Raw genomic sequence first — 16128 nt, 5'->3', positions numbered from 1 at the left:
GATTGTCAGTCTTTCATCTTACTCAGTGAAATTACATGTTCCCTTCATCCCCATCACATACTTCTTCCTGTTAAAGGTACAGTTCCCAGCTCTTGTCTGGCTTGAAGAGGGTAGCTTGGCTAATGTCAAAACTTAACTTTTTACAGGAACTGTTGTGCTTATGTTTACATGTGTCTCTTTATGGTTGTATTTGGGGATGGTGGCTTTCTGGTCCTCCGCGTTTGTCCCTGGTTTGTGAGTTAGAGTAACAGATGGATCTTTGGTTTGGGTCAGCGGGGGTCTTGGCCTTCTACCATGACGATCTACGTTTGGAGTTGGTTGGAGTGAGTGACTTTCAAATCCCCACCCACCTCACCCACCCCTCAGCCCCCACCCCCCACTACCCCTGGCCTGGCACATTGTGGGGAGGCCTGGCACATTGTGGGGAGGAAACCCACGTGTGTTGTGGGCTGCCTTTCAGGAAGAATTGTTACTTGGTGATTCTGGGCTCCATGGTGATGTGATTTTTTTTCACTGTTTTGAGTACAAGTGACCCCCTCTCCCCCGACCCCCCTTTAGTAGTGGTGATTTTACAGATTATTTGCCCACCCGGCAGATACTTCTGGGCTCTTGATGAACCGCAGCACTCAATATCTTTTAAGTATGAGTCTCTGATGGCACCCCGCTCCAGTCCTCTTGCCTGGAAAATCCCATGGACAGAGGAAGCTGGTAGGCTACAGTCCCTGGAGTCACAAAGAGTCGGACACAACTGAGCAACTTCACTTCACTTCACTTCAGATGAGAGACATGATCTGTCTTGTAGTCAAAACTGGTGAAGTCATAGTATTATTGCAGTCAGTGCTGGAAGCTGAGTCACAGTGAGTGTGATTCAGGCCTTGATTTCTTACCCAAGGTAATTTTGAGACGTGTGAAGTCAAGAAAAGACCCACAGTTGTCGCTGCCCCCTGTAGGAAAAGCCCCAAGTGGCTGAGCTTCCATAGCCAAGACAGGGCTCAGGCCCTACCTGGAAACAGTCCAGTCTCCCAGCTTATGTTCTTCACTGGCCTCCACCATGAATAACCTCATTCAGAAAACGCTGTCAGTCCTTTGCCCGCCTTTCAGAGTCTGTCTTGTTTTTTTATCTTGGTCCTGTTAGCCATGTTTGTAGAAAGAGAGGGGTGGGGAAAAGGTAACTTTGTTTTCTAAAATTAACACCCATAACCCATTATAACTAAGAGACTTGGGAGTTAATGTTTTAGTTTGGAAATGAGGAAGGCATACCTTTCAGAATAAGTCATCAGGGAAATGACCTTTTATGAAATCCAGGAGATACTTGAAAGAAATTCAGATAAAAATGGTTGCCTTAGACACTGAGAGCTTTTGCGATTTTGAACTCTTAGGAATAAAAGGCTGAGAAGTGCACGGCATACAGATTGGACGTGACTGGAGAGTTCTTTATAGGAGAGACGGAGGAGGGTGCATGCAGTCAAAGGTCAGCAGACCCGGGCTCCCAGGCCACAACTTTGTGCTGAATTAGAGCACTGACTTTGAGGAAGTAGTTCAACTGAGCCGTTTTCAGTTTCCACTGAAGACTCTCAAAACTGACTTTGCAGGGTGTTGTGCGAATAAAAAGTAGCCAAGAGAATCCAACACGTAACCATGCTTGAAACCTAGTGAGCTCTTAATAAGTGGGAGTGGCTGTTTCCGTTCAGTGTTAGAGTTTCACCTCCAAGGTATTATTCTGAACACTCCCGACTGTGCAAAATGCACTGAGACACACATAGTGAAATTGAAACTGTGAAGAAAACTAACCAAAGGAATTGAGAAAGGAGACCTATAAGAAAAAACGAGTTTGAAAGAAGCGATTATTTACAGCGGAGAAGGGAAGGCTGGAGAGCAATGACTGTCTTCAAGGTGTTGGAGGCATCATTACGCAGAAACTTATAGCCAGCTGTTCTCTGTCTCCACCGAGGTGGACAGAACCAGGGCAGGCGGGACAGGCCAGAGCCAAAGAAAGAGTGGGGAAGCAGTAGAAATGCCAAAATTGTATAAATCAGGAACAAACACAGAGCAGTGGAGGGGGGTGCAAGTCTCAAAGAAGGTGCCAGAAAAGTTCACATCAATACTTCGCCATGACCTCCTGAGGTGTTGGGTGTGGGGGCCGATCTCCTGGCTTCAGCCTGGACCCCCATCTCTTGCCGTGGGTGCCAGCCTGCTCCTGTCTACAGGTCCAGGGTGGCTGGACTGAATACTTGGCCCTTGACTTGGACCAGTGTCTGAACCAGGGTCCATCTTATCTTGCCTTCTCATGATGCAGCTGTCTGGAGCCATCTCCTGTTGTCAGGATGAGGAGGAGGGGGCACTCCTGGCTTTGGTGGGCAGGGGCCTGGGGTTGCTGATACACATCCTACAATGCATAGGAAACCTCGCAGAGGAAGGAATTATCTGGCATCAAAACATCAGTAGCGTTGCGATTGAGAAATCCTAGATTCGAGGCATAGAACGACCATCATAGCCCTGGCTTCCTTCAGGCTCATTAGTTTAAACCAAAGCATTTTTTTTTTCCTCCCATTTACACCAAACCATGGAACTAACTGAATGGTTAGAAGACTGTTACAACATTTGCTATTCTAAGAAAATGTGTGGATTCCATTATAATCATGTGTTTCTTAGCTGTCTGCGCGACTTTGGTTTAAAAATATTTATATTTCTAAATAAGCGACGGACTCTTTGTATAGGGAAAATAACATATGCATTAGAGCTCCCGGGAGTATGGTGCAGACACCAACCTTCCACGCTTCCTCTGCCCACATTCTCGCTGGCCAATTAATCGCTGCATTCAGGGACTCCCAAGGCAGGGACTGCCCTGCAAGGAGCATGTGCTGTTAAGAGGCAGGCAGGCCTTCGGGTGGGAGAAACTCCCCAAGGGGCAGACACAGGCCAGCCCAAGAGGGAGGGCTCCCAGAGCGAGTGACTTCAGCACACAGCATCCTGATGCTCTGTGAATGTTGCTCCTGGTGACCGAGGATATAGCGCGCCTTCCTGACTTAATAATACATTGCTGTTTCTAAATAATATAAGTGTATGTTGTGTGCGTCCATTTGTAAACTTTCAGAGTCTTCTGAAATCCAGACACAGCATGAAAACACATGCTATATTTGATCCTTGCATAAATAGCACAGATTTTAATTTTATCCCAGTTATGGATATCTGGCGCGTGTGCCGATACTCTGGGCAGACTGGTGTGAAATTTAATTTGAGCAGTTAAACACAAGGGTGAGAGAGTACAAAATAAACAAGCACACACACACACACACACACACACTTGCAGCCCTACAGCATTTGGTATGTTAACGGGAAAAGCACCCAAATCCTCTCTGTTTTATTTTCTCCCTTGGTGACAATCACATTACAGATTGTCTGAAAAGGCACAAATCCTCCACATCTCCCACGCCACCCCTACCCTACCTCTCCTGGAAGATTGCCTGCAGACATTTCATCTGCCGGAGCTCTTCCTGAGTTGGGGTTGGAGTTTCAGTGAATGAAAGTGTCCAGGATTCTTTGTTTTCAGATTTGATCTTAGAGATTCTTTTGGTTTCAAGAAAAGGCAAACAGTCTCCTTGAGAACTTCTTGGAAGGGGAAACAGGAATGGAATTAGAAATGATGGAAGAGAGCCGATTTGCGGTTCGGTAGGCAGACATGGGTGGGGTCCCAGGTTAGGCAGTTTCAGCGTCTGTGACCTTAGGAGACGGCCTTGAAAGCTCAGTTCCTTGTTTTACCTCTTTGTAGAAATGGGACTAACTTCGGCCTAACAGTTGCTAGGGAGGTATACAGTAGTGGCACATAGGTGCTCCAAGAATGTCATTATCCTTCCCCCTTACGGACATCTTGTTGTTGTTGTTGTTGTTTAGTTGCTAAGTCATGTCCAACTCTTTTATGACCCCGCAGACAGTATTTAACCCTCCAGGCACCTCTGTCCATGGCATTTCCCAGGCAAGAACACTGGAGTGGTTAAGGACATCTCTGTAAGCCTAAATGCCACTTGCTGGGGAAGTAAGATGCGCTGGTGGTTGCTGTTGATAATCATTCATGTTAGTGAAACTTCTATTCTTGTCTCCTCCTTTAATCACCTCCATTCAGAAATCCGCAGCACCTTTCAGCCCGCCCACTCCTATTTATAGGTCTTTCTGGGTATCAAGTACACAGAGCTTTTGGCCTGAGAAGCACCCACGTGTCCCAGTGGACTGTGGACTTGGGGGGTTGGGAGGAGGGACAGTGGCATGTGTGCGCGGTTCACAGACCTGCAGCCATGAGAAGTTTCAACAGTAGATGGGGGAATTTTTCCTTATACTCCCGAGAAAGACCGTCTGCTTTCCATCAGTAAAAGTTCCCATCTTTGTATTCAATTTGTTTCCACAGAAGAGCGGGTTGTCCCCATTGAAGTGTGCCGATCCAAACTGTCCAAATACTTGCAGGGAGTAGTTTTCCGCTGTGATAAGTGTACCTTCACCTGCTCCAGTGACGAGAGCCTCCAGCAACACATAGAAAAGCACAATGAACTGAAACCTTACAAATGCCAGCTCTGCTACTATGAGACCAAGCACACGGAAGAACTGGACAGCCACCTTCGGGATGAGCATAAGGTAGGGGCCTGGCCTCCCCGTTCCCACCCTCGGCACAGCGTTGGGAGGGGCCGGGCCGAATCTAGCTGTACTGCTCTGTGCAGGACAGACGGACGTGCTAAAATAATGTTTGAAGTGAGGTTCAGTTTATTCTATTGTCAGTGAACTGTAAGGTCATTTTAGAAGATTGGAGCACAGATGAGGGGAAGAAAGCCATCCGTAATGCCACCCCCCACATCTGACTGCTTAATGGTTTTGGTCTCTTCTGTACCCACTTTGCTTTGTTTTATTTCATTCTGAGTATATGTGATCCCTTCTATGAAAGAGTGTATCTTCTCTTTCTTGTTTTCATCTTACCCTAACTAGAGTACTTTACCATATTATTTTAAATGTATTATCACAAAGCTTGATAATTTTTTTCTGTAAAGGGCTAGGTAGAAAATACTTTAGGCTTTGCAGGCCAGATGGTCTCAGTAGCAACAATTCAGCTCTGCCCTTGTAGCAAGAAAGGAGCCCTAGAGAAGACATCAGTGAATGGACGTGGCTGTGTTTCAAAAAAAATTTTATTTATAAAATTAGGCAACAGGCTGTGGACCCATAGTTACTGGCCCCCTCTTCTCTCTGCTGGCTCTGCCAGCAAGTGTGCCTCAGTCATGTAGGTTGTTTCCCAGTATATTGCTGGTTACAGAAATTTCCCACAGCATTGCTATTCATGTCTAAGCATTAATTATAAGGACTCTAAAATGTGTGTTATATTTGTGGGAGTGAACAAATTGGTATAAGACACAAAATATGGGATTTATGAAAAAAATTCTCTTCCAAACGTCTCCTGATCAGAGGGTAAGATATCCCAGGCGGCTTCCTCACTTCTCGGAGGATAGCATAGCACGAATTAAGACCGTTGTTTCTGGTTTTGTATATTGTCCAGAGTTCGGGGAGTGTGTGTGTGTGTGTGTGTGTGGAAGCGGGGCGGGGAGTATGATTAGTATAGTATTCGTTTCATGAAAAGAGCCTGTTGAAATGTTTTGTAATTAACCAACAAATCCCAAACATCTAGCGAGTGTTTACTTAAGGCACAATGAGAAGCGCTTTTGGTATTGTTTCCTTTTTCTTGCTGTGTACCATCAGTGGAAATACAGTTCCTCTTTTCTGGACTTACAAACCCAAGTTAGAAAGATTCCTGTCTGAGTCATCTACACCCAAGGGTTAGAATTTTTCTGTAGGGTGTTGAGAGAAGGCTGAACTTTATCACCCACTCACCATATAATGGCATTATTGCTAACTTCTCTGCTTTGGGATGCATTCATTTTCTAATGTGTCTCCCCAAAATGAAAGCAGAGAAAAGCCTGAATTACCTCACTTAAAAGCTTTTAATACCAGAAAAAAAAAATTTTTTAATGCCCTTTCATATTCAAACTTCCTGGCATTTCTGCCCCCCGCACTGAAAGGAAAGTCACTCATCTATGTCAAGCAAAGCTGTTTACATTTATGTGCTTGTGTCTTATTTATGTTACCACCTCAGGTCTTTTTATTACAGTGTTGAAGCCGTCAGACTAGTATTTTGGGACAGAGCAAACCTGGAAAGTAGATTCTTCCCCAGTGGTTGCATAGTAGCTGTGAGTCACTGGGGAACTCCAGACAAGACTAGAAACCATACCAGATATAGAAGCAGGTGGGACTGTGTGGGCTTTAGAATAAGCATCAGGCAAATAGGTTACTCAGCAAACTAGGAGCCCAGTTAAGAACTTCTGGAGCCAAACAGACCTAGGATTGAATTCTGTCTTCACCACTTAACTATAACTGCTTCAGCAAGTTACTTCAATTTCTGTATCTGTTTCCTGATCTGTAAATGGGAATTGCATATCCTTACATACTTTACTCAGAAATTTTGTAAGATTAAACGAAGTCCTGGTATCTCCCACACTTTGAGAACCGTGTCTCAGTCTGTCTGTGAGTTGAACTGTGCTCAGGTTTGAGAACCACCCATCAGAAAGGTAGTTACAGTCCCTAAAGACCTAAAATAGACTATAAAATCACTGACTATACTTTGCATTTTAGACATGGGCTTTGATATGTTGTATTTTCACTGTGCTGTGCTTGGTTCTTTAATCTTACTCTCTCATGGTTGACCAGCTTATTAAGTCCAATGAGCACCTAATTGAGGCTAAAGAATCGCCACTCTCAGCATGCCTAATGATCTCCATCTTTGTCTCAGTTGTTGTTAAGTGTGTGAGACTTGTGCTTATTAATGATTCCTTCTTTTCTAAATGATGAATATAAAATGCAGTTTGAATTTTTGAAATAATTACCCAAACACTGTTTTGTAAACAAAGACAGCTGCTGAAAGTGAATTTTTGACTGATAGACAGTGACATTATGCATTACTTAAAAATGGTCATTCCTTGGGGTAAAGGATATACAGAAGTCTGATTTCAGCATCCCTGAAAAGGCTATAAGAGTGTCAATATACAGTGTACTAAAGTCAAGAACCATAAGGTAAGAATGAGAAATTAAAGCCAAAGAATTGGAAAGGAAGAAATAAAACTGTTTTTGTTCACAGAATATGTGATCTTTGTAGGTAGAAAATCCTAAATAATCCATTTAAAAAGATACTAGATATTCATGAGTTTATCAAAATTGCAGGATACAATCAATATAAATTTCTATACACTACTAATAGACAATCTGAAAATGAAATTTTAAGATCAATTTCATTTATAATGTCAAAAAGAACAAAATGCTTAAGAATAAGCGAAACTGTGAAAGCTATCTGCTGAAAACTATAAATGCTATTGAGAAACAAAAGAACTAAATTAATGTGATATATACCATACTCATGGATTAGAAGACTCAATATTGGGAATGCTTCCCAAACTGATCTACAGATTCAGTGTAGTCTATCAGAATCTCAGTAGGCTTTTTTCTTTGGTAGAAATTGATAAACTCATGCAAAATGTATATAGAAATGCAAAGGACCTAGAATAGCATAAGCAGTATGAAAAAAGAACAAAATTGGAAGACTCATCCTTCCTGATTGCAACTTTTACTGTAAAGCTACAGCGATCCAGAAAGTATGGTATTGATATAAGGACAGATATATGATCAGTGGTGCAGAAGAAAAAGTTCAGTAATAAATCCTGATATATGTGGACAGTTGATGTTTATCAGAGGTGCCAAAGTAATAAGGAAACGATAGTTTTTCAACAAGTAGTGTTGTTCCAGTTGGATTTCCATGTGGAAAATAGAGATTGTTGACCCTTGTGTCACTCAATGGACATGAATTTGAGCAAACTTCAGGAGATAATGAAGGACAGGGAAGCTTGGTGTGCTGCAGTCCATGGGGTCGCAAAGCGTCATACACCACTTAGAAACTGAACAAGAAACACAATGTCGCTCAAATTTCTCTTGGGGAAAAATTCTTAGATATGATATAATAGCTGTGATCATTAAAAAAATCAATAAATCAGGTGTCATCAAAATTAAATTGGTGCTCTTCAGAAGACACCATTAAGCAAATGAAAAGGCAAGCAACAGATTGGAGGCAAATATTTGCAAAATAACTGTCTAACAAAAGACTTCAACCAAAATATATATAAAGAAATTTTGCAACTCAGTAATAAGAAGATTAACAGTTCAATTAAAAATGAGGGAAAGTTCTGAATAGGCACTTTATGAGGATATGCAAATATGCAAAAGATGCTTAATAAGACTCACCATTAATAAGACCCATCCACTAGAACGGCTAAAACTAAGAAGGCCGATAGCACCAAGTGTTGATGAGGATGTGAAGAGACGACTGAAAATCTCACACATGGCTGAACGGCATGTTATCTGGCACATCTGCTTTGGAGCATTCTGTCAATTTGTTTAAAAGTGAAACCCACACTTTACCATCTGACCCAGCAAGTCTGCTGTCACATAAAGTGGCTGCGTAAACAAAATGTGCTGTATCCAGACAGTGGAATACTACTGATCAGTGAAAGAAATGAGCTACTGACGCGTGTAGCAGTGTGGCTGAATCTCAGAATCATCACGTTCAACGGACAAAGTGAAAGTCATTCAGTCGTGTCTGACTCTTTGCGACCCCCATGAACTGTAGCCTGCCAGGCTCCTCTGTCCATGGGATTCTCCAGGCCAGAATAATGGAGTGGGTAGCTGTTCCCTTCTCCAGCGGATCTTCCCAACCCAGGGAAGGAATCCAGGTCTCCCACATTGCAGGCAGATTCTTTACCATCTGAGCCACCACGGAAGCCCAAAGCCAGACACAAAATACTAGATGTGCAATTTCTAGAAAAGGCAGAATTAAGGAGACAAAGCAGATCAGAAGCTGTTTGGGACTGGAGGTTTGGAGCAGAGATCGATGGCAGATGGTATGAGGGAGCTTCTTAGAGTCATAGAAGATAGTGGAGAGTTGTACCAATGCATACATTTTCTAAAACTCATGGAAATGTTCACTTGAAATAGGTTAATTTTATGGTAATTATACCTAAAAGATGCAAGTTTCCCATGAGCTGACACATGGTCAGCCTTCAGTACATGTTAATTTTCTGCAGTCTTCTTGCAAGGTGGATCTTGAGAACAGATAGATCTATAAAGATGCAGAGATCCAGATGAATGTGTATACTGTCAAAAATAAAACGTGCAGAAGACGTAGCAATTGGTTCTAAACTGAGGTTTACTTGCTCTTCTAGTAAAATGATGTGTTGAGTGTGTTGCTCATTACATTCTTCCACGAGTAGCTTTAGGTGATTTTGTGTGGTAGAGAGAATATATACAAGAAACTAAAAGACACTATGGGATGTATTTTCAGTCACAGAAGTTCATTAAACAGAACTGGGCATTCAAAACTGGACTCCTAAATTCTGCCTTCAAAGCTTGTAAACTTCAGGAATGTCTCTGAAGATGTCAGACTGTTATCATTTCATGGACTGGACAGAATACTAGTTCAGCAGAAAGGATCCCTAAAATCAAATAAACCATTCCACTGAAGAACGAAACTCTCAAGTGCCCTGGATTTACACTGCTGTGTTTATCCTCAGAATGCGAAGGTGAAATAGAAAAGGAGTGACATCAGTACTTTCATTTTTTCTCTTTTTATTTGTTTTAGCACCTTCATTTTTCAGGTGTCACAGAATCTTGTCTTCCTCGATCTTTTTCTTTGCACCAGTGAACAAAGAATCTAACTTAGAATCTCTTGGAATCTAAAGTAAACAGTAGAGGCTATTTGGAATTTTAGTTTTTCATCCTTCAACTCCCCCTTTTTTTTTTCTATCTCATAAAGTCTTCTCGAGGTGGACTATTCTGTCCTTTCGCTCTCTATGTTCCTCCCTCTCTCTCACACACACACACACGAATGAAATTATGTGTCAGTAATGCCGTCTATTAGCAATGCTGGTGGCAAGATGAAGATGTAACATTTCTAGGAACCTTGAAGTCGTGAAAAAAGCCAAACCTCACACTTCTCACATTTGGAAAACCACACATATATTTTTTCTTTGAAGAAAGTTTAAGTATCTGCAATACCTTGTTAGTGTTCTTTATGATTCTGAAGTCTCTTTGCTAGTTTAAGGAACATAAAAATATATTATCTCTAACATGGTTTGCTCGTAAAATTGTCATGTTAGCTATATTAAATTTAGAAGGATAGTCTATTCAGGCAATACACATTCACTAATTGAATTTACTTTGAAATGTTTTTAATTTTTTATACAAATGGAGCCTCAGGCAGCTGAACTCTAAGGAACTCGTATCTCTTACTTTTTGTCATTTTGAAGGAAGCAGCAGAACATTCAGCTTAGGAGGAATAGCCAATGTTTTACTTATTCCAGTAAAATTGTTCCACTCTCTGGACCAGTGAAATCCATGATGGCAAAAAAAAGTTACATCAAATATTTGTTTCCAGCAAAGGAAATAAGAAATAAAAGAAGAACCTTTGCCAACTCCAAACCATAAAATACACTTTAGGCCATGCTTTTTTGGACTGGGTTTACTTTCTGAACTAAGTACTAACATTCTAGCTTTATCGCCTCCATGGGTTCCTGCAAGCTGAAGTCTTTTCAAAAGATTGTCATTTCATCTCTGCTCTCCCTCGTGTTAGTTGCTTCTGAATTTGTCAACTCTAGACCTGCTTCTTTCATGTATTTTGGAAGACCAAAAATATCAGAGGTAGATGAGCAAAAGGTGTGGTAATTTTTCAGAGGGATGTGCCTGGCAGAACCATAGATGGTATTTCTCAAGTAGGTATTTGGAAATGTTCTTAGCCTGTAACCTTTGGAACAGTCCACTAAAGTCTTCTGCCAGTGGGACTTCCCTAATGATCCAGTGGTTAAGATTTGACCTTCCAATGTAAGGGGTAAGGGTTTGATCCTTGATCCTTGAGCTAAGATACCACATGCCTTATGACCAAAAAAGTAGAATATAAACACCAGAAACCATATTGTAACAAATTCAAGAAAGACTAAAAATGGGACACATCAAAAAAAAATCTTATAAATGCATACATTTGTTGCTGTTCAGTCTCCCAGTCGTGTCTGACTCTTTGCAACCCCATGGACTGCAGCACACCAGACCTCCCTGTCCCTCACCGTCTCCCAAAGGTTGCCCAAGTTCTTGTCCATTGCCTCGGTGACGCCATCCAGCCATCTCATCCTCTGACGCCCTCTTCTCCTTCTGCCCTCAATCTTTCCCAGTCATCAGGGACTTTTCCAATGAGTCAGCTGTTCTCATCAGATGACCAAAATATTGGAGCTTCAGCTTCAGTCCTCCCAATGAGTATTCAGGGTTCATTTCCTTTCGTATTGACTGGTTTGATCTCCTTGCTGTCCAAGGGACTCTGAGTCTTTCCCGCAACACAGTTCGAAGGGAATGGCAAACCACCCCAGTATACTTGCCATGAGAACTTCATTAACTGTATAAAACACAAAAAGATAAGCACCGAAAGATGAGTTTCCCAGGTTGGACGGTGTCCAATATGCTATTGGGGATGAGCAGAGGACAACATACTTACATACGTACATAAAAAATAAAGTATCCAGCCAAAATGAATGGCCTCTGCTTCCAAACTTGCGTAGAACTTTCCTTCTTCGTCTATTCAGGCACGTGTTCATGCAGCCTCAGCTTGTATTTAACTCTTAACATGATTCTGTCTTGCCACTGGGTGCAACATTCTTAAAATGAAAGCCACAATGTTTACCTCTCTTTCCTTCTCAAATCTCACCATGGTGCCCTGCATATAATTAAGTCTCCACTAGCTGGTTGCTAAATAAATCAATAAGTGAAATCACTTTTCAGATGAGAAATTTGAAGTATCCTGTTTGTCCAAATAACCAGAACATGGCAGCAGCAGCATCTTGGCCTCTGGATTTCGAGTTCTGGAGATTGGCAACAGCTCAGTTGGCCGACAACAAAATTCTTTTGACTTTTAACGATGCCTTTCACTTGGCTTTCTTGAGTGCTTGTGACTGGGGTTGTGCTGAGATTCTCAAAATGATTGATTTCGTCTGAACTTTTGCTAAGTCAGGTCTGGCAACAGCGTGTTTTCTGTTCTAACTCAATGATCGCAAAGGAAAGTAGGTACTCTCCTTGACGTCTATGCACCATACCCTTCCGGTCCTTTACCAGCCTTCATTCTTACTGTCCTTGTCCTTAAAATGGTTTTTACTTTTGAAGAAAATATTCTTAAAAGATTCTTCCTGCTTCATCCCATCAAACTTTGGAATGAACATTATTGACACAGTACTTTTTTCTCCCTTATTCTTGTGTTCAGCCAGTGTCCCATGGATAATTTGTACGTGTTTTGTAAGCAGTTTTGCATTTCAACAGATGATCTGTATTCTAATGGGGAAAGCGGGAGCTGTGTCACCTGAAGGTGTGAGTTCAAACCTGGCCTATCACTTAACTTATTTTGTGTTCTGTTTGCCTCATCTACAGATATGGAAGATGACACATAGCTTGCAGAATGATCATAAGGGTTACGTGATATGTGTAAAAATCACTGTATTAATTTTTAGCATATAATTATTTGGTAAGCATTAGAATACGGCCCTGGGGTTTCTTTGGAAGGAATGATGCTAAAGCTGAAACTCCAGTATTTTGGCCACCTCATGCGAAGAGTTGACTCATTGGAAAAGACTCTGATGCTGGGAGGGATTGGGGGCAGGAAGAGAAGGGGACGACAGAAGATGAGATGGCTGGATGGCATCACCGACTCGATGGACGTGAGTCTGAGTGAACTCCGGGAGTTGGTGATGGACAGGGAGGCCTGGCGTGCTGCAATTCATGGGGTCGCAAAGAGTCGGACATGACTGAGCGACTGAACTATACTGAGAACAAAATCTTTTAGAAAAATGTCCAGTTTTATTAGCAAGCAAATTTATACCTTGGCATACAATATTATGAAGTCCTTTATACTTTATACTTTATGATTGCCTCTGGTAAATTCAGTAACATGTGTCAACTAGATGACTGGCCTTATACTCTGCACTGAGCCTATAAAACTAAGTAAGAAATGGTTGCTACCCTGGAAGAGTTTATAAGCAAGCAAGTGAGATGAGCTTAAACAGAGTCACAGCCAGCATGCTAAGTACTGGATAAAAGTTTCTATCAAATAGGACGGCAGCATACTTGCTTAGCAAGTGTGCCATGACTCATCTTTCATAGAACCTTAATACGCTGGGCTGCTTTCTAGAAGCTTTTCCAAGAGCTCTGATTGAAAGGCTCATTGAGAATTCACGACTTTTACCTGCGTCTTTGACCATCTCCCTGTAAGATTTGTAGAGACAACACTTCGCTGAACCTTTGTCCCACTGCTTCCTTTCCCTCATTCCCATTCTGACTTTCAGAGACAGGCAAAGAAGATCCACTGGGGAAGCCACCTGAAAGCCTACGTCAGGGGTGGGCAAATGCTGGCCCGTGGACCAAAATCAGAACCACTGCCTATTTATATGGTCTGACAGCCAAGAATGGTTTTGACATTTTTTAATAGGTTGACAAAAATCAAAAGAGTAATATTTCGTGACATGTGAAATTACATGAAATTCAAATTTCAGTGTCCCTAAGTACAGTTTCCTGGGAACACAGTCATGCTCATCCATTTCCATATTATCTGTGACTGCTTTCAAGATAGAGGATAATTGAGTAGTTGTGACAAGACTGTGTGGTCCAGAAAGCCTAAGAAGACTTGCTCAGCTGGCCTTTGGCAGAAAAATTTTCTGGCCTGGGCCATAAGTCCTTTAAAGTCTTTGTAACTACATATTCTCAGTTTGTGACTGACATGGTCATTTCTGATGTCAGAGGCAGTTTTTCCATGTTCTCTGCTGTCACTTCTTGTAGAAGTAAGAAGTTCGCTTGGCCTTTCTCCTTAACATGAGCATGCACCGTTAGGTAATGTGCACACCCTGCTCGGGTGTCTCTTTTTCAATGTACAAGTGTTAAAAGTCGCTAGGAGGGGGCCTCTGGCAAGGTTAAGTAGGTTTTTCTTCATCATCATCTCCTCCACTTGATGTCTGCTAGGCAACCTGTAGATGAGAGCGTTCAGTGTCATTCTTCCCTTTACAGGCAAGTTTATATCAGTCTTTCCTGCAAAACTGGTTTGTTCCCCAGGACAGTATGAAAATGCACGTGCAACTTGGTTATATTTGTAAATCACATAACATTCCTCTCCTCTTAGAAGTAAGATCTCGAATTCTTAGAAGAATTCTTAGAAGTAAGAATTAGTATGGACATTCCTCTGCTAAGGACAGATCAAAACCATTTTGCTGCCTGGCTAACAAGCAACTAACAAAGAGACAAATGTAGTGCTGCAGCTTGAGCATCCAGCGTGAGCGTGGAAGGGTTTGCAGTGTCCCCACTTCAGTGTGAAGGGGGACAGGTTTTGCTGCTCATTGGCACTTCATCTCACTTCCTTACTAGACAAGTTTTCACACAGTTCTGTGTCAGTAGCCCTCACAGGTGACTTTGGGTTCATGGACATTCACAAATCCCTTTACTGTCTTGAGTGATTATGTATTTGAACAGTCTACCCTTTAAAAGCGTGGATGGCTTCTTCTGCCTTCAGAAGGCTCCAAGCAGCCAGGTTCTAGAACGCACACTCAGCCTTGCTCTCTTTCTCCCTCTGTTGTGGCCCTTTTGGGAAACAAGGTGATAAATTGCTTCTCATCTCCAAAGAAAAAAAGTGAATGTCCCTCCATAGGTCTTCTGGCCCATTAAGAAGTTGGTCAGATACCCACTAGTTTCTGGGTCCAGAAAGTACTGATCATGTACCAGTATGAACGTTTTAGAAGCCAACTTAGAAATATATTGGAACTGTAATACAAAATCTGTATATCATTTGACTTTGACACAATTTCATGTCTAAGAATTTAGCCTATAAGATCTAAACATGAAAGAAACGTTTATATACTGTAAGTCTTACTACTGTGTTTTTTTTTAATTAATCTATTTTTTAAAAATTTATATTGGAGTATAGTTGAATTACAGTGTTGTATTAATTTTAGGTGTATAGCAGAGCGGTTCAAATATATATATATTTGAATATATATTGAATATATATACATATATATCCATTATTTTTCAGATTATTTCCCCATATAGGTTATTACAGAATATTACAGAATATCCCCTGTGATATACAGTAGGTCCTTATTAGTTATCTGCTTTCTATATAGTAGTGTGTATATATCAATCCCAATCTCCCCGTTATCCCTACCCCTCTCCCCCCCCATTACTGTAAGTTAGTATTATACATCTATAACCCTATTTCTGTTTTGTAAATATGTTCATTTGTGCCATTTTTTTAAGATTCCACATATAAGCGATACCGTATGATAAATGTCTTTCTCTGACTTACTTCACTGAGTGTGATGATTTGTGGGTCCATCCATGTTGTTACAAATGGTATTTTCCTTCATTTTTCTATGGCTAAGTAGTACATGGTGGTTTAGTTGCTAAGTCGTGTCCTACTCTAGTGACCCCATGGACTGTAGCGTGCCAGGCTCCCCTGTCCGTGGGATTCTCCAGGCAAGAATACTGAAGTGGGTTGCCATTTCCTTCTCCAGGGGATCGTCCCAACCCAGGAATTGATCCTGGGTCTCCATCATTGCAGGCAAATACTTTACCGGCTGAGCTATGAGGGAAGCCCAAGTAGTGTATATGTACCGCGTATTCTGTGTTCATTTCTCTGTCGATGGGCATTTAGCCTGCTTCCATTTCTTGGTTATTGTAAACAGTACTGCACTGAACGTTGAGGTACATGCATCTTTTCAAATTATGATTTTCTTCAGATTTATGCCCCGGAGTGGGGTTGCTGAGTCATTTTTAGCTTTAAGGAACCTCTACAGTGTTCTCTTCTGTTAGGTCTATACCATTAAATAGTATGAACCTAACAGAAGCAGAAGATATTAAGAAATACACAGAAAAACTATACAAAAAGATCTTCATGACCCAGATAACCACAATGGTGTGATCACTTTCCTAGAACCAGACATCCTGGAATCCGAAGTCAAGTGGGCCTTAGGAAGCATCACTATG

At 41.6% G+C, this 16128-nt stretch overlaps 1 protein-coding gene across 4 annotated transcripts in view; it reads left to right on the top strand.

The window, feature by feature from the left end:
- ZNF462 (zinc finger protein 462) overlaps positions 1-16128 on the top strand; it is a 152599-nt gene that overhangs the window by 119665 nt on the left and 16806 nt on the right. For all 4 annotated transcript variants that reach the window (XM_069575514.1, XM_069575513.1, XM_069575511.1 and 1 more), the window contains exon 10: positions 4400-4623. In XM_069575514.1, the coding sequence (XP_069431615.1) occupies positions 4400-4623 (224 nt within the window). The remainder of the gene's footprint in view (positions 1-4399; positions 4624-16128) is intronic.

Source organism: Ovis canadensis, chromosome 2 (assembly GCF_042477335.2).
Source record: "Ovis canadensis isolate MfBH-ARS-UI-01 breed Bighorn chromosome 2, ARS-UI_OviCan_v2, whole genome shotgun sequence".
NCBI classification, from domain to species: Eukaryota; Metazoa; Chordata; class Mammalia; order Artiodactyla; family Bovidae; genus Ovis; species Ovis canadensis.
This window is presented reverse-complemented; position numbering and strand designations above follow the sequence as displayed.